Source organism: Microplitis mediator, chromosome 6 (assembly GCF_029852145.1).
Source record: "Microplitis mediator isolate UGA2020A chromosome 6, iyMicMedi2.1, whole genome shotgun sequence".
NCBI classification, from domain to species: domain Eukaryota; kingdom Metazoa; phylum Arthropoda; class Insecta; order Hymenoptera; family Braconidae; genus Microplitis; species Microplitis mediator.
In genome coordinates, this window is record NC_079974.1 from 15,270,254 (window position 1) to 15,290,382 (window position 20,129).

At 30.2% G+C, this 20,129-nt stretch overlaps 2 protein-coding genes across 3 annotated transcripts in view; both read right to left on the reverse strand.

Annotated features, from left to right (window-relative positions):
• Positions 1–334: 334 nt before the first annotated feature.
• Positions 335–9,968, reverse strand: LOC130670543 (uncharacterized; the record flags this gene model as incomplete). Its single annotated transcript, XM_057473961.1, has 1 exon — positions 335–9,968. A coding segment is annotated over one exon (3,651 nt), but the record flags the coding sequence as incomplete, so codon positions are not given.
• Positions 9,914–20,129, reverse strand: part of LOC130669900 (protein bicaudal D) — a 94,417-nt gene continuing 84,201 nt past the window's right edge. For both annotated transcript variants that reach the window (XM_057473049.1, XM_057473048.1), the window contains exons 8-13: positions 19,728–19,863; positions 18,898–19,147; positions 18,744–18,820; positions 11,056–11,295; positions 10,419–10,763; positions 9,914–10,052 (exon numbers count right to left, since the gene is read on the reverse strand). In XM_057473049.1, coding sequence (XP_057329032.1) covers positions 9,972–10,052; positions 10,419–10,763; positions 11,056–11,295; positions 18,744–18,820; positions 18,898–19,147; positions 19,728–19,863 — 1,129 coding nt within the window. In that variant the 3' untranslated portion in view covers positions 9,914–9,971. The remainder of the gene's footprint in view (positions 10,053–10,418; positions 10,764–11,055; positions 11,296–18,743; positions 18,821–18,897; positions 19,148–19,727; positions 19,864–20,129) is intronic.

Sequence of the window (20,129 nt, forward strand, 5' to 3'; positions counted from 1 at the left end):
CTGCGCAAGTGCAACATGGATAGTACAAAATAAAAAAAAGTAAACCAATGCTTCAATTTCGAATTAAATTATCACAGATTAATTAAAGAAATGAATAGAGCTGAAATAATAAAAACTTAAAAGTAAAAGTAATTAATTTTAAAACACCATAAACTAAATAAATAATAAATAAAACTCATTAATTTTTTAAATACAACGTACAATCTATTTATTATTTACAACAACATATAACTAATCCTTCATATATTATTTTTTATAATAATAATAATTCATATATTTATATACTTATATATATATATATATATATATATATATATATATATATATATATATATTTGTATCGTAATTTTTTAGTGGTCACATATCACGCTTTTTAAAAAATTTATAATCAAATAACGCACAGTGTTTATATATTTAAAAATTATTTATTACATAGTCGCGAGATTTCGATAATTGTTCTATCAATTTTAACATTTCCGGCCAGATTCAAATGTAAGATTTAAAGAAAAACTATAGTGACAGATTATTTTATTGGTCTTACATAAAAATTAGAGTATATATTATGTTTTTATTATTTACACCCACATCACACGTACATAAATAAACATACGTTATATATTTTTTTATAACGGACATACAAATGGGTGGAATCTTTTTTTTTAGTCATATATTTGTCAAGCAATCCAAGTTATATTATTATTTATTATATTTAATTAGAATATAGTCAATACGCTCAGCGTTCCTGCATTTTTTTTTACGGCTTTATTAAATTTTTTTTTATATTTATTTATATGTATATTTATTTTTAATTATAGAAAATTCGTAAAATTCCTATACTTTATGTATATAATTGCAAATAACTGGAAAATATTTGGACGCATATTATGCAAGCATACATCTATATATATATAGAAAAAAAGGATTTCTTGGCGCAAAAAATTTTTATTTGACCTACGGTAATTATTTTTTTCTTTTTATGATGCAAAATATTTTTTGCACTAAAGAATCCATTTTTTTCTGGATGTATATATATATTTATTTTTATACGGTATATGTGCGTATAATTTTTTTTTAGTGTGATTAATGTTTTTAATTATTAATTTTTAACATCAAGTAGTTGGCCATTGGAAAGTAAAGTTAGTTAATAATCTCGCCCGCGAGAAAATTTTATCGATACATACTTTCATATTTTTAATAAAAAAAAAATAAATTTGATGAATTTTTTTTTTAATGCTATTAATTATAACAATAGATTATGTATGTATGATACATTTTAGTTATTTATCTATATAAAATAACAGCCGAAAAGTTGGACGGATGGCTGTTATGCTTAAGTATCAAATTGTAAAGTATGGAAATATAAAAAATTAATTGTAAAAGTTTAAATAATAACAGTAATCGATAATTTTTTTAAGTCAAGCTTTTGGTAAAAAGTTATAAAGTGTAGATTTTAAGCATAATTTTTTGCAATTGCTGATAAACCCTGTTCTGTTACTTTATGTTTTCTTTTTTTTTTTTTTGAATAAAAATATAAAAATATGTATCGACTCAAACTTTAGACATTAAAATATTTATATTAAATGAGTAAATATATATGAGTAATTAGATTACAAACGAAAATTAAACTTTTTTTTAGGCTTGAAACCATTCATATAAATATATAAATATATATGATAATATTTAATGGCAAACAATAAATTTAATAAACAACACACTTTAAATATCATTTTATAATTTGATTTGAAAAATTAACTAAGAAACATTCTTATAATAATAACAAAAAAATACGATTTATTAAATTGGTTTTTTTCTTGTAAAAATAAGTACGAAAAAAAATTCATACAAATTTAAAAACTTATAGAAGTTTGAATCCGAGTACGCGTTATTTAATGTGGTCTGGTAATAACTTTTACTTTTTAAACTGGCAACGATTGCTCGAGCTGTTCAATTTATAAGAGCTCGATTTTATTTGTAATAACAATAGTTGTATTAAAAGTTGATTATTGAGAGGAAAAAGAAACTTCAATATGTTTATCAAGATCGAAATAAAAAAGTTTGGTCGAAAATTTTTTTCACAAAAGCGCCACTTTTTAAATCAATTGAAGTATAACTCACATAATTATAAGTTATTGTAAGAATTCAGGTCCATAATTATAATCAGTGAATAAATAAACTATCGGGTAATTAGACCAAAATAAAGGTTGATTATTTGTTCATTTTAGCGACGATTTGTTGATCTATAAGACACAATTTTCAATACAAGGCCTGAAGAAGTTGGGATACCCAACGCGGGTCAAAAAAAAAACTTGATTTTGACTTCTTTTACTTATTTGACTTGGCCTTTTATTTAATTAACTTACTTTTGACTGCTATAATTTTTTTGACTTTAATTTGAATTGTATATAGTTAACTTAAATTTTTAAGTAAAATCAAAATCAAACTTGACTTGAATTTTACTGAGTTGAGTTAAATTTTTAAATCAAAAAAGTCATATCGAAGTTAAACAAAGTAAGTGTAGCCAAAATCAAGTTAACCAAATCAAAAAATTCAAAATCAAGTTATTTTTTTGACCCGGAAACGAAACGTCGCTAAATTGGATAAATAATTAACCTTTGTTTTGGTTTAAATCACCTGATAGTTTATTTATTTATTGATTATAAATTGTGTTCTGTTAAGTATATGTAATTTTGTTTTTTCATTGCTAATTGTTCCAAACAACGTCATCATGGGTGCCGTATATAAATCGTATTGACAATTTTTTTATAATTCAATAAAATCAAATTAAAACCTCACAAAATTTTCAAAAAATTACTGTAAGAACTAACATTATCTTAATTATTAGTGAAAATTTTTCAAATCAGCCGTAAAATTAAAAATCAAACATTTAAATATAATATTCTACTAATTAAAAGTTCAAATTTTTTTTTAACCTTGTAGTTAATAAATTCAAACCTTGCACACAATAATCTCAAATTTGTATAAATTAATTTTTACCTAAAAACAATCATATATTTAAAAAAATTTAAAACCATTTAACATTTATGGTTCATAAATATTCGCTGATATTTCGATAATTTAAATATTTATATTTTCGTCTGTAATCAAACCAATATTTGTACGATTAATTAACATGGAAATATTTATGATTCAATCTTCTAGAATTAATATAAATATTTTATATATTAATGATGATAATAATAATTATCTATCTATAAATATACGTCCACATGAAATTTTGTATTATACATATTAGTGAATATACTTGTATATCATTCCCATGTACATATACACAATACATAAATATTAATCTCATTAATTATAAAAGTAACATACAATTATTAACATACATTTTATAGTTTGTGTATTTTTTTGGCACCGTTAACTACATCCACGAATTTTCAAATTTCATTTTTCTTCAAACTCTAATACTATAAGACATTTATAATCATAAATAATAATAGTGTGTTCAATGTTTTTTTTTTCATCCACTTAAATTTACATGAAATTGGCGATGCATATTGGCACGAACGCGTAAACAAATAAATATATGTATATATATACAGTTCAAGCTCATTATAAGCAACTCTCCTTGTCGCGCTTTTTGTTACGTCTTTGAAACTCCCCCACTTTTTTGGTCGCTCAAATTTCATGCCTTGCTGTTATAAACATCACTTATATTTTATATAAAATGTCAAAATTTTATAAATGCAGACTTGTAATTAAAGAAAATTTATATGTCATTATCTTTGATTTTTTTAGAAATTATTACTGATTATTTGACTTCTTAACGCGATGCGGTTCACATACGTAACGCATACATGTAGAATTCGTGTCAAAAATTAAAATAAAGGAGACGCTCTAATTTCGAATTTTTTCAAGAATTTTTTTCCCTACACAGAAAAAAAAAGATTTCTTGGCGCCACGAATTTTTATTCACCCTAATAAAATTTTTATTTGCCTCAAGAAATTTCTTGTATTGTAAATTAAGTAAAAAAATTTTTTTGGGGCAAATAAAATTTTTTATGGCGAAAAAAAATTTCTTACACCGGGAAATTTTTTCTAGTCTTGAGAAAATTTTTGTTTTCAATTCATAATGCAAAATATTTCCTGACGATTGCTTATAACGAGCTTGGATTGTATATATATTATATATATGTAATATAAATACCCGTTCACTTAGGACCTAACATACTTAACATTTACATACAAATATTCGATCAATGTAACGATATATATTTTATTATTATTTTTTATATATTTTTTTATCTACATTTATAATTACTTTCCGTAAATTCAGAGTTTAATTTCTTTTTTACACTGAAACATCTAAATAAATTTATTTATAACAATAAGTTCTGCTTATTTTATTTATTATTATTATTATTATTATTATTATAATTTTTTATTTAAAGACATCACGCGTCTTTCTTAAATGAAAGACTTGGCAGGCGGACGCATCTTTAATGAAATTGTGATTTTATTTTATTTATCTATTTATAATTATTATTATTATTAATAATATTTATCAAATGAAATTTATTTATTATAATAATCAAAATCACAATTTCGTGTGGACCCTTTCAAATAACTCCGGCCCGCTTTTTTAATAATAGTAACTATATTGTGTCGTTGGTTTTTTATTTTATTTATTTTTTTTTAAATAAATATATCCGTGAACAAGGCACTGCTCGTTAAAATTTATTCGGTTCGTATTTAAATTCTTATATTTTGAAATATATTGAGATTGTTTCAATTATACGCAGAAAAAAATGGAGTTTTTGGCGCAAGAAATATTTTGCACTAAAAAAAAAATTTTCTGAAGACTAGAAAAAATTTCTCGATACAAGAAATTATCTCTTGTCCCAAGAAAATTTTTGATCTCAGTTTACAGTGCAAAATTTTTCGCGCCAAAAATCCTTTTTTTCTGTGTAACTTTAATTTCATTTTTTCATAATGATAATTTTCAAAATTAAGATATAATAAATACCGTGTAGTTTTTAATTAATAAATAATTACACGTTCATTACTCAAATTTTTTTAAAGTATGGACAGAGTTTAATTTAAGCTGTGTTAATTCTCTAGTCGGTAGGAAATTTTTAACTATTTTTTTTTTATATATTTATATATTATTTATAATTTATAATTTCGCGTATAGTACAATAAAATTTCTATAGAAAAGTGTATCCTTTAAATTGCGAGAAAATTGACAGTGTCAATTTTATAAAAAGATAAAACAATAATTATAATTTTGTTACAATATATACAATTATTATTTTTATTTATTAGCAGAGCTCGTTCTTAAAATATCATTTTTTATTTATCAGTGGTAAATTTTTATTCGTTAACTATATTAGCATAATTTATATTTATTTTACACACATATATATATTTATATATTTTAATAACACAAATTACTTTCAACGCAATAGAGTACACTAACAGATATAATATTAACTCTACACTGAGCGGAAAAATCATGAAACTGTTCCTTGACGTTTATGGAAATTATTTTCATTTTTTATGAAAAATGGCCCCATATAATACGATGACGTCTCGTAAGTATGGGGGCCATTTCTGCAATTTAATGCCAACGGTCCCTATACATGATAAGAATGGTTCCAATATATATGGGGACATTTTTCATAAGTACGGTAATATTTCCTATAGTGTCTAAGGACCATTTCGTTGTGAGTGTTGGAACCGTTACTAAATTTGTATGGGAACCATTCTCTCAATGCATAAAAATGGCCCCCATAATATTATGGGAACGGTTCCAATAATTACTGTAATATTTCTTATAATGTATAAAAACAGTTCCTATACACCCATGGGAATTTCCATAATTTATTGGAACCTATGGTTTATTTTCTTTCTTTGAATTGTCACTTGATTAAATTAAAAAATAAATTCTTTACTCAAAAAAAGTATTCGTTTTTCTGCTCAGTGTAAACAGTTTTTTTTTACCAAATAAAATAAATACTCTAATCAAATTAATTAGCGTCTTCTACATCTTAAATCATAATTACATTATTTATAACATAATTGGTAAATTAATTACGACAAGACTTAAAAAATAATACAAAAAGTTAAAAGAGCAAATTAATCGTGTTAGAGTTAAAAAAACAATTACCTGGTGATCCAGTCTGAAAAAAAGTAAACGATCATCAAAATGATTCCAAATAAAAACAATAATAAAGACAATTATTTCCTTAACGTAGTAAGAAAATACAAAAATGGTCCGGAGCCCGCGTTTATAAAAAAAAGGCCAAAAAAAAATGGTTTTACCCGCCGGCCGCAGGCTGGCCGAGAGGAAGCCGTTACAAGGGGAAGCACTTGGTCTTTTTTTGTGTTACGACTGACCTACAATCGACCTTATCAATAGTAAAACTTTCCGGCTTAACACCGTCTTCGACAGAGATCCTCCCCAATCTTTTTTTAACTCGAAACGGCGTAGACCTCGGGGAAATAATTTCGTACAAATCGCTCGTCCTCCCTTGGATTTTGTCCCTTCTTTTGGGACTTACAGACCCGGTTTGATCAACCGGTATCGCAATATCGACATCCAAACAATTATTACCCGTTTCTCTGTCGTCACTTTTGCAAACTTTATTTGAAATTTCACTGTTTATACCAACAGGACTAGGACTAGGACTTGGACTAAGACTAGTCCGAGACTTTGATTCACCCGGTGGCGGTGACGAAGTAAAAACATCTGATAGACAATTTTTCGAGTCATAAATTATATTATCTGGATAAAACGAATCAATAGTCTCGTCAGTTGCCGACCTAGGAGTACGTGCTGATGCGAGGGATATAGCTCGTACATCCGGTTTAATTGGCTTAACATCATCAGCGTAATCCAATGACAAACATCGTTTTTCAAATAAAGCTGGTCCGCATGGATGCTCTGCAACACTTGTAATTACACAGCCTTCTTTATTGTTATCATCTATCACTACTTCGTTGCCGCCTCTGCCTCTGTCCTTATCATTATCTTTATGTTCCTCTTCCTTTATGTCCCACTTCTTTTCCTTATTATCAATCCTCAATACCGAGGGTCTGCGAATGCTGTTCTCGCGATCAACAGACAGACAAAATTCTTTATCAGAAAGTGAAATTTTCTTCGGTAATCTCGCGGGCCTCAAACAATCTAGCTCCCAATCTTTGCCCTCTTCCGACGGTGTCTTCAACAAACTTTTTATTCTTTTTAGTTCCGTCAGAAGATCCATAGTTTCTTGCGAGGGTTCGTGGAATATTCGTCTCATAGGTTTACGAAGTGACCCAGCAACGTCGGCCTCCTGATCATTTGTGTTGTCAATCCGTTCTTGTTTTTTCAATACTGACTTTGCTGTTGTCGTCGAGGTCGTCGTTGGTGTCATTGATGTACTCGAACAAAGTAATTCTTTGCTGTCATGCTTATCAGTTATTTCTTTAACCTGATTTTCATTTTTGTTCTGTACAACTTTTGACGTTTTATTATTTTTTATTTCGTAGACCTTTCCTACCTGTACAATGGGACCTATTGTAGTTTCCTTGGCAACAAATTTAAATCGTTCAGTAGCAATCGGAAAGTCTGTAACTGTCGTTGTCGTACAAGTTCCGGCAATAGCAGTAGTTGTTGTTCGCGTGCGTCTTTTGAAAGCAGCATAACTTTCGGCAGGTACATCTTGAAGTTCAAACTTGTCATGCAAAAGTTTAAATGTACCACGCAACATATCCTGACTGTTGTTTGATGACGGCTGACTATTTGCAAAAGGCGAATCACTACCACTTTGATACCCCAATGACGAAGCTGATGGAGCTGAACCCACAACTGTCTCGCGTGAATAAATTAAATTATCCGATGAAATACCGCGACGTTCATCATTCAAATGTCTGTAGTCCTTTTTATCCGTCTTGTCTAAAATATCTTCGGATATCTGACGTTTGGTCGTCGCAGTTCGGCTGCCGTAGTCGGACCCACCGAATTTCTCAATCGCGTCATTGAATGTTTGCCGACGAGTTTTAGACGTGATTATTAACTCGGCGCTTCGTGTCTTATCATCCAGCAGTTTAACTCGTGACAAATTTTCAAACTCGGGGTTATTTTTAGTCTGATTAGCGTCAGGTAAAATATCTTCAGAAGCTTGTCGGCGTGTTTTTGTTGGTGATTCGTCAAGATCTCGTGGTAATGACGAATTTTTTCCTTTTGCCGGCACAATTCTCACTGGCAATTGTGGCTCCGGTGATACTTTAGAGATACGACGTTTCGTTGGAGAGTTCGGTACTATAAGTGCTGCCTCCTCGTCGCTTATCGACATATCACGTGAACTATAATTACGATCGAGTGTGCGAGATTGCACTGACGATGACGGTTTGTCGTGTCTTATAACAGGCCAACGAGGTGAATTACTCAAACTGGCAGCGGCCCTTGGTGAGCCTAGATAACCAATACTACCACTAACACTACCACCAGCACCGCAAACATTTGCGGCACTGCTTGAAGACACGATTTCTCCGCTAGTAGTAACACGACATTTAACGAGTTCCGCGCCGTCAATAAACGTCGACTGTAATTTTGAACAGGCGGTATCTTTAGAACTAGAAATAATTTTGCTACAAGTATTGTCATCGAGAGACGGCAATGAACGTGGCCCAGCATCGACGACATCGTCGAGTGACGCAGCTCTTAGCGGATCACATGTGTCATTAATTATTGACGTGGTTTCATCAAGATCTTCTGTTTCAAAGGAATACATCTTCAACAAAAGACCTTTACCACTGCGTTTACGATCAATACATATATTATTAAGCTGCGGTTCTTCGACTTCTTCCTCTTCAACAACCAATATAACATCTCTGCTGGGCTCCTCACGGGTTCGTTCGATAGAGGGTTCAACAATTGTTTGCGTTCTGCGAATCATGGCACGTGGCAAGTCGCGCAAAGCTTCAAAATTAAATTTGTCTAACGTTTTAGAGGATCCAATTTTATCTAAAAACGGTCGCTCAACAGCTTTGCTTGGTCCTATTTTTTCTAAATAAGGTTTTCCAATAATCCTAGGCGCTATTTTAGATAAAAAAGGTCGATCTTCCGTTTTAGAAATACCGATTTTTTGTAAAAATGGCCGTCGTTTTTCTTTGTAACCGTCAGTGGTCGACGAACGATCGCTGAGACGTTCGTTGCTGTAATTTGATGAATTGTCGCTACTTTTAGAACGCGCGCGTTTATTTCTCGAGTTGTTTAAATTGAGCGGCGTTCTGGGTGTTCTTGGTGTCAATGAGGGGCTTGCGTCCGGATTGGGACAAGTTTCGTCGAGCAACGCAATAGCGTCACTTAAATCCATGTAAGCTTTCCTCGGGGCTGAAGATATAATTTTAATTGGCACGCTGTCGCTGTCAATGCTGCTGCCTCTGGTTGAATAGAGATCCGGTCTTGCTGACAAAGATGGATAATACTTATCATTGTTACGGGAGAAAGATGAAGAAGAGGGATACGAGCTGGTTTGATCGAAAGGCCGATCAAGTCCCTGGGTCGAGTCGGTGATTGAGTCGTCGATTGTTGTTGTCGTTGTGTTTGCAGTGGTGCTGAACCAGGGTGTCACACGCAAGTCCTCAGGCCTTATTGCCGGACTCTGTGGTTGATTTATTGAGTGTTGACGGTGATAAAGACCTTTTGCAACGGCGCCACGGCTCATCAACTGGCTAACGTATGACGGATCGGCAGTCGAACCCACAGATGATGCGTTTGCCGTTTGAAATAATTTCGGGGATATTGTGGGCGGTGTTTCTGTTGATGATATCGCTATCGCATGACGGTAAGTTAAACAGGTGGCAAAATGCGGTGGTGCTGGATGGCTCGTTTCAATTACAATACGACCTTGGGCACAAGGCACCACTGGCTCCCCGTCTGTTGGCGCCTCTTCGGGCGTTAATGGTAAGGCTGCTCCACGCCCGAACTCAATAAACCACAGCTCGTCCCTCAACTCGCTTTCTCACTTTTTTTCATTCATATCTTTATTCAGGTAGTGCAGCACGTAGTGAAGTACCAAGTCGTAACAATATTTGTACTCCGTCTGTAATTTAAATTAATAAAACAATTTTTTTCATTCATAAAAATAATATTATTGTTTTCGGTCGTTTAAATTAAAAGAGATTAAACTTAAAAGTTTGAATTGAAAATAAAAAAACCTGTCGAAGAAAAAAAAGTGATAATTAAATTTTTTTAGATAATATAAAAGAAAGTATTTTAATTCAAGTCTTGTTGAAATAAATTAATTGAAAAAGTATAAATCTATATAGCAGAGTCTCGAATTATAAAAGTCGAGTGCTAAAAAAAAAAAAATAAGTAATTAATGATGAAAATTCCCGAAATTGAGTTTTATTAATGAAAAAAAAAAACAATTTTTGTTCATGTTCAATAAATAAATGAAAATAATTACCATATTTTCAACGAGCTGAGGACGATGTCGTCGCACAGTCTTGACAGCTTGAAAGATATCAACTTCACCGTGCTGAATAACTTGCTCGATGCAGGCATTAGCAGCGCAATAAACACCGCAACGGCTTCTACCGTCGGGTGAAACCACAGCCACTGGACCATAATCTCCCTTTTGTCGCCAGCGTTCGACCATATTCATCAGTTCAACGAGGCTGTTGGTTGACGTTGGAACTGCTTGACCCATTGGCCAACACGTCAACTGAAATAGCTGGACCGTTTTAGGCGGAGCTTTAACTCCTGCCATCAATTCCGTAAGTGACACAATCTTCTTGTTTATCCTAAATATCTGCGGGCAAAAAATGAAACCGTTTATAATAAATAGTCGGTGATGTATGTACATATGTATATACGATACCCTTTCATCCTTACACTAAAACTACAGCCATAACTAAAACTCTAACACACCGATATCACTCTCATACTCCCACTGACTACACCCCCTCTTTGCCTTTATACCCTCGGCGCTCAACTATTACGTCACTTACATGCACGTAGTTTATATAATAATAAGTTTTGTAAAATATATATGTATAGATATCCAACACAGGGTAAATATACAACACGTAGTCGGTACTCACCCAAGTTTTAATGTTAGTATAGTGATTATGGCTAATATGATCTATTGTAAAGACAGGCCCGTACTTCTTCGAGTGTTTGCCTTCAGGCCAAAAGCTCGGAAAGTTTGTTGAGGTTGTGGGCGGTACACATAGGATTACTACTGCTGAACACTCGTAATCGTATACTAAGGACCAAAATTCACCGCATGTGTGTTTTAATGGCCATTCAGTAACTATGTATTCACGTGGTTTTGTGTAACCCTGAAAATAAAAATTATTTTTTTAAGAATAAAAATCAGGATAAAATAGTTTTTATCTACGATCTAACAAGACCACAGGTCAAAAAAAAAAATGATTACTTTTATATGAGAAAGATATCTGGAAATTTGGAAGAAAAAAAGTATTAAATAATTTTAACGTTCAAAGAGATCTAGGAAAAAATAATTTAGATCTGATCTAATTTAGACCAAATTTTTTCAAATTTTAGATCTACACTGTAAGAAATTTTCGAAATGAACGTGGATTAAATACGGAGTGTATGTGAAGCGGATGACTGTTTATTTATATAATCTCCTCGGAGTGAAATTCACTTCTAAAAGAAGATTAGTTTGATATTAAAGCTCTGAATCAGAGTGAATGCAGATTGAAAAAAAAATTCAGATCACTCCGAAATCGTTATTTACTCTTTTTGCGGAGTGATTTTTTTTAAAACTCCGACACTCAGAGTAACGGAGTGAATTCAGGTTAAAACAAAATCCGTAATCACTTTGAATTCACTCCCAATTTTTTACAGAGTGCATTGATCTTAGATTTTCTTAAAGTCATTGAGATCTTCATAGATCCGAAATCTGTTTTAAAATTGAAATTTTAACTTTGATCTACGTAAGATATAAATAGAATTCCGAGTTTGATTTATTGATGTCAAATGTGGCTGAAGATCGAAACGTTTTTCGCGGAACGAAAATAAAAAAACAAAATGAAATGTAAAAAATCTACTGGATCTAGATTTTTTAACATGTTTCGTATAAGTGCTAGTCAGTTGAAAAGCGCAGCCTCCTCCAAATACCCTGTCACCTTTAAGCAGTCAAATTAGATGATTTTTTTCATTTTCATTGCGCGAAAAACGTTCCGATCTTCAGGTACATGATGTCAAAGTAGATTCAAAATTTTTATAAATTATATCTATAATCAGATCTTGTTAGATTAACACGATCATTTCCCGGAAATGTTGAGTGTACAAAGTTTTTATTTGGGGTCTGGAAATAATTGGACTTGTATTTTGTTTTATTAATCGAATTGCAGCAGCATACCATTGACAGGGTTTTGGGATTGACACAAAAAATAACAACATAAACTATTACTAAATTATAATAGGCCAATAGCCCGTAGCCACTGTACTCCGTGACTGTTCGAGTATAGTTGCTCAATTTAGTTGACAAGTTTTAAATTAAATTATTCATCGACTCATTGACTTTTGAAACAAAAAAAAAAAAAAGAAAACTGTCAAAAAAACATTCAGCTTCAGTTAAATTATTGAATTCTTGTTTTCTGTTAATTATTCCCAAGTTTTTTACCATGCATTATATATTGACCGGAAGTCCGTCGTCTTTTCTATGCAAAATTTATTTCCACATTTTTTAATTTGTAACTTCGTTTGTCTTCCGTTATTTTAATTTTAATCATCATCAAAGTTTAATGCAAAAAATTATTTTCCGTCATCTAACGAATTAATTTAACGTCAGCGAATGCTAGAGTAGTCAAATAAAACGAAAACCGTCAGTATAAAAATTTAATGTTTTTTCAGCGAGCCTGAGTCCGAAAAATTCAAATTTATACTACAATTTTTAAAATACCCAAATTATGAAAAGACACGAATTCAAGTAATTTTTTTTCAAATGATTGGAAATATAAATAATTTTTTATTTATATAAAAAATATAACTGCCATGAAATTTATTTTTTCACAATAATACATCAGCTTACGATTGTCAACAACTCGTTGAAAAAATTTTCAGCGATTTTGATTATACAAACAATATATATATGGCGTATTGATTGTATACATACACAAAATAAAAATATGTATGCATATTTGTGTAAAATATACCCCCACAGTTATACTTTATAAATATCAGCTAAAGTAGTCATCTATATTATATTTGCTCGGTAAATATGTGACCTCTAAAATTTACACCAATACATTACATATATATTCAAAAATACTTCAAAACCGCACATTTATAATATTTCATGGGATGTTTATAGCATTTCTGCGGTATGTACAGGGTACTTCTATCGTACGTTGATACACGGATATAATTTCAGAGTAAAAATGAATGTAATACAAACCTGCATATAAAAAAAAAACTGATACCAATTTTGTATTACATTCAATATCCCCTATAGATTTCCTATACAATTGCGACCCACTTCCTGTATCGACGTTCTCATTAGCAAACTCCCTTCTCTACATTTTTAACAGAGCGTCTTTCCGACGTTTTCCGCTAGCGAATGTCACAACGCACATTAAGTTTATTTATTATTCTTTAGTTACAAAAATTAATGCACGGAAATTTCGATCGTTTCCCCAACGCTTAAAATTTTCGGAGAGCGAGAGGTTGAAAAATCAAACCGACAATTTTTTTTATGCACTTTAGCAGAGAAAATTTTTCTGAATAATAATATTTACATAATTTCCATGCTCAAATATTTTTTTAAGGTAAAAAAAAAAATGACTTTTTTCCGTTTTGTGTCTCGTCTATAAAATGAAAAAATAAAATATTGAGTTAGACGGTTTACTATCGAGAACGTCGATGTACTGAACCAAAAAATATATAAGTTCATACAAATTTAGTTTTTTTTTGCACGTATTTTTTTTTACTTTTTCGTATATTATTCAGCTACAGAATAAAAAATTTTTTTATGATACTGAAGTTAGCCGGGGTCTAATAGTTTTTGGATTATTTTAGTTTTTTTTTTTGTGTAGTTGATTTGTTTAAAAAAAATTCGAAAATTTTTTATCATCTGTCAATTTCAGGATCATATATTTTTGTAGGGTAATTTTGATTAAAACACTTTTTCTGTGCTATTTCTACAGAATATGTAAAAAAATAAGAACAAATCAAAAAAATTAATGAATCGATTTTACAGAGGATCGATTGCAATTTCGTCGCGTATAAATTTAGAATGGAAATAGCATAAATATACGTATTTTGTGATAGGGTTGCGGTAGATAGCCCGTAATACTGTCGTAACATACCGCATTTAGGATGTAGATACGTTGTATTTATACTTATACCGTAAATAAACTATATAGATGTATATAGAGTATTTATGTTGCATAATTAAAACCGCTGGGGCATATAATTGTTAGTGAGAAACGTAAAATGTGATTGTAGTTGTAGTTGTTGTTGTTAAATAGATCTTGTGCAATGACACTTTTAACAAGATGAGATAATCTCCAACCAAAAGGAAATTCATTATGTTGAGCAATTATACACATTGTTTGGCTTAATTTAGTAATTAAAATTTTGAATAATTACACTGAGAGACCAATTTTTTTGAGCCAAATGAATAAATTTATTTGACTGAACAAAATCATTTATTTTATTCAAATATATATTTGTTTATAGTTAACAAACCTTGTTTGAAAAAAAAGTCCAAATAAAGATTTGATAACTATAAACAAATCATTGTTTCATTCAAATGAGCCATGTCTTTGTCTCAAATAAACACTAATTGGGTCCATTCAAATATGGGATTTATTTGCCTGAAACAAATTTTATTTGGCTGAAATAAATTGTTCTCTCAGTGTATGATTGTTGCATACTTATATTATTATTATAACTCTGACATTTATAATAAAATCAAACAAAATTAAAACTTCCCAATCTTTGGATTATTATGACACTTTTTGTACTCACAGTTATATAATTAAGATTAATTATTAAGTAAATAAATATGAAATTAAAGTAGTAACTAATTATAAGAGTGAAAATATTGCTAGATAATTAATAATCCCAAATTATTAAATCATTTTTGTCACTATCACAATTGCATGTATATAAACATATTAGTTTAGACCAACGTTCGGCACGAATTTAATGCATGGAGCGCGCCTCGCTCAACTAGCCCCAAACGAGGCAACAAAGAAAAAGTTAAATTATAAAAAGATGGTAAGAGTTAAAAATAAATAATCATGTATAATCGAAAGAGCAATAATTTAGTTATCTTTGAATACTTGACTGATCACGAAAAAGTAATTTCATACGAGTATAGGAGTAAAATTCTGAAGGCCTGTTTTTTTTTTCGACGCAAAAAAAAACAGAGCTTTCTGTTAGTTAGTCTGAGCACCGGATGGCGATTGATAATCATGCAATGTGTTCTCCTTCCGTAACCTTTTTTTTTCACCATTTAAACTTTTGTCGTAAGTTGCTTAGTTTTCGAGATATTTCGATTGCATAACTTGCCCATATGATCAACTAGCCCCGCTCTGCACTATAAAAAAATTTTTAAAGTTCAATACTCAGTATTATTAAATTTTGGTCTGCAGCACTCAAAAGTTGAAAGACAAATTTGCGATAACGTTTTCAATGCAAGTTAAACTTATTAGAAGTGTCTCTTTGTATAGTGACGGGTATCAGAGTTTAATAAAATGGCCGCGAATCAGAACAAGGCCAAATTTATATGGAATGAAATTTGAATACTTAAATTATTATCGTACCTAAAATTTGTAATAATTTCATAAAATTCAAATCAAATACTAATATTTTGATAGATTTTCATAACATTTATAGATTTCATTAATTTAAAAAAAAATTAATTAAGTAATTAATAATTATTATTCATCGAAATGTTAAATTGTTAATTTATTTATCCCCGCGCATCTGATAAATTACTTATATAATTGAATAATTAATTTTCGATAATACTACTAGCAGTGTTTTAGCTTAATCGCTTTTAATCTTTGGGTTATTTTGTGTTTTTATGATCAGATAAATAAATATTCCAAAGGATAAAGTATCACGGCAATATAACAACTTTTAAAAGGATAAAATTTATTGAATAAAAAAAATTGTTCATTTTTTATTAACTTTAATATAAATATTTATTTTATAATAAACGCGATAAATATTTTTTCGTTATAAACATGATAAAGTTTTTATTACTAAAAAAAAAATTTTATGCCTTTTATATTTCATTTTTTATTATGTAGATTATGTTTTATCGTCACTAGAAGGGCACAAAAATATTAAGGCCAGAATAGAAAAGATATAAAGCATTGATATGATAATGGTAAATATACCGGACTATCTTTTGTAGTTTATCGATCAAAAATACTTTTTCGTATATATTAAGAACAGATGTTTTGCTGTACAGTATATTAAAAATTGATTGATGGAAATAAAATAACTCGTAGCTATTTGTATCCCATAAAAAGTTATTAAATATTTAGATTTACTGACATATATTCAAGATAAAAATTTTTTGATATTTTATTTCATGTAAATTACTTGTTTTCATCCCTGTGAAAAAGTTGCCTTTGAAATTTTTTGTTTTTATAAATTTCTATGCTACGCAAAAGTAAAAATTTTTACTTTTATCAATAAAAGATTATCAAAAAATATAAAAATAAAAATTAGTTCATATTTAGTAAAATATCGGATTTTGACTCGTTACTTTTTGAGTTAAACAAAAATTTACTGACGTGCACGGAGAAAAAAATATTGTTCTGAGAAGTATACTGTATAGTTACAGTAACAATACGAAAAAGTTATCTACTAGAATTTTACTGCAACAATCTTCTGTATCGTTCTGACAACAATACGGTAGATAGCTCTGAGACCTATACCGTATCGTTCTGACAGCTAAACCGTATCGTTCTGAGCCCTATCTGACGTCACGTGCGTTGCAAATGATATGAGACGTTTAATAATCTGTATCATTAATAAATAAATGATAAATAAATAATTTTGATTAAATAAAATAATTTATTGAAAGTCGTATAGGGCTCACAGCTTTCTAATAGATAGTTACAGGAACGATACGGTATTGTTACCATAAGTATACATAATGTTGTGGTAACGATCTATGAGTTGCTATACTTTAGATCGTTCGAGGAACAATATTTTTTTCTCCGCGTGAGATCGGTTTAGAGTAAAGAAAAATTTTCGTCTGGGAGAACTGAGTTTGAGCTCATCAATGAGCGGAAGGTATTAGTAGAATATTAACTGTATTGATTGGGACTTTCTAATAACCCTCCCGGATCAAAAATGAAACTTGAAGAAGTCGAAATTTAGAGTAGTTTTTCAGAAGACAAACTTGGTTTAGACTTAACTGGCTTACTTAGTCACGATTTAAGACGGAAAAGTCAAAATCAAGTCGAAATTGACTTTATTTCGACTTATTCGACTTAAACTACAAGGCCAAAAAGTTAAAATTAGGGTAAAACGTGAAAAACACATTTTACACTAAAAAATACTGCTTGCTATTGACGTGGTTCAGAAAATCAAAAGTAAGGTGAAGGACTTTCGTGCTTGAAGTAAAGACGAATAAGTTGAAACTAAGATCAAAAAAGTTCTAAAAGTTGACAAAAATTTAATGTAAATCGAAAAAGTCGAGATCTTACCAAAAAATCGTCGGCAAATCGATAACTTCAAAAGAGAATAAGTTCAAGCAACCCTGAATCAAGTTTTATTTTTGATCCGTAAGCCATTTTGATCACAAGTTGACGGAAATCTACAACCAAAAGTAGACGTCAAGTTGATTGCAAAAAGTTGACGATAACTTAAAGTAAGATTTTGCTCTTCAAGTTTTTTTCGATAACATTCCGTCGGTTCAAAAGTAACTTTTGCTCAAAGTTTTTTTCCCGCAACTTAAAGAAGAAATTCTGGGTTAACTTGCATCCCAATTGCGCCTTTAGATTCACGTCAACTTGTGGTTCATGTACTTATATTATAGTCAAAACTTGATGCAAACCTAAAGTTAACCTGACTGAAAGCTCTGAATAAAGAAATTTCGAAAAGAAAGTTCGGCTATCAGGGAATGAAACAAAATAAAGGCGTCTTTTTGTTCAGATAAAGAATGAGACCAAGTAAATCAGTTGCAATATATGCAGATCTGACAAAGAAAGGAAAAAGTTTGCACAGTGAGCATACAATGTAAAAAAAAAAAAAATAATTCAATGAATTTAAAATAACTAGTTTAGCAATAAATTCATCTAGTCAGCGGGAAAATAAATAATCGCCTGCCCGATAGTGTAATAGTAAAGGACTGGAAATCAGGTACTTTATTGCACTCATATAAATTTTATTTATAACTTTTTTTTTCCTCAAAAATTATAGTGACATTTTAAAAATTTATATGTATTATTTTCTTAAACTTTAATTTTATAATTTGTCTTTAAAACTTTAGAAAAAATTCCACTAAGACTGGGAAAGAGTTTTTACAACTTGAAAATAAATAAAAAAAAAAAAAGACGTTATTCAATCTTATTGGTTGAAAAAGTTTTCCAAGTAAGTAAAAACTAGTGCAAGTGGTGATTAATTTAATTTATCAAGTTCGCACCGGAAGGGTTTTAAAAAAATAGCTAAAGATTTAAAAAGTGAAAATATTCTTGACATGAAAAATTGTATCTTTTTATTTTTATTTAAATTTCCTTTTTTTATTTTTAAACAAATAAAAGTTGATAGTAAGAAAAAAACTACTCACGTCCACAAAAACAGCATTTATATAGTCGGTAAAACTATTGCCTTGAAAGCTCGTTAAATAAGGACGAAAATTATCAGCTGTAATATATTAAAACTTTTTTTATTACTATGAGCATTGAAATAAAGATAAAAATAAAATGTAAAAAAATACTTACGTGGAACAACCAAAACATCGCGATTTTTTTCTCTGTTGTCTGCACGATGTCCGCCAGCGCAATCACCAATCGTAAATCGTGGTGTTTGCTTGCAGATCTGTTGATACTCTCGTTGATACTCATTCATCTTCGTTATTGGATTCTTGACACTCTTCTGCTTCAGCCGCTGGGAAAGCTCAGAGACAGGAAACCACGAGGCTCCGCATATAACAAACTCCTCGAGGGTGTCGTAGACAAATTTATATTGGTCCTGCAGTAAAAAAATTAAGGTTGGAAAATTTAAAATTGCATAACTCACTTGCTCATTCAAAAAGTGACTTAAAATTGGGTTCGTTTTATTTATTAATAAATTATCTTTCAAATTGTCCGAATTTTGTTCTAGTTGGGAATATTTTGATAAATGTAAATATGATTTTTACGTGAATGAATCAGTTAGGACCGAGTAAGCGTAAGCAGAACAAATCTCATTGCTTCGCAATTGGGTTGTGCAAAATATTGAGGTTTAAAAAAAAAATCGTAAATTGTCATGAAAGATAAAATATATAAAATTATATAACTGTTCTATATTATTTTATACTCGTTTACATTTATTGTTCGGCGTTGCGGATAAACTTTATGCTCCAGTGGTTATATAGAAGCTGCGGTGATAAGATGGTGGTATTCTAAGTTAGTGTTGGTATTGCGAGCGAGTGCAAGCTCTAGTCTAACCAATATATATATATTTATGTAGTAGAGATAAAATAAAAAGTGGAGAGGTAGATATTGAGGATAGAGGACAGAGGATAAAGAATGAAATGAAAATAAAATTGATTTTAGTTTTGCTTTTTTACCAAACTTTCTATGAGTCCCCTTCTACTCTGACGAAGTTTCTTAAGATATCCAAAGACGTCAAAAGTGTCCTCTTCTTCAGCGAGTTCCATATTCGCGTCTATTGCTAAATATACTCCGGAACGTCCACCGCCGTCGCTAATTAAAAAAACAAAATTAAATTATAAATAAAAATTTTTTATTGTGGTAAATTTAAGAGTGATTAAATTTGAAATATTTAGGACGTGCTAAGAAAGATTTTAATTGCATGGCTTTAGAATTTAATGTGCTGGCTTACATCTATTTAGTTGCTCGTCAATTTTAGGGTATGGGTTTTTTTAAAATATATACAATAGGTTCTCATTTAGATGAGATTATTGGCGGGTAACATGTGTATAATTACTGGAAAATTAATTTATAGTTCG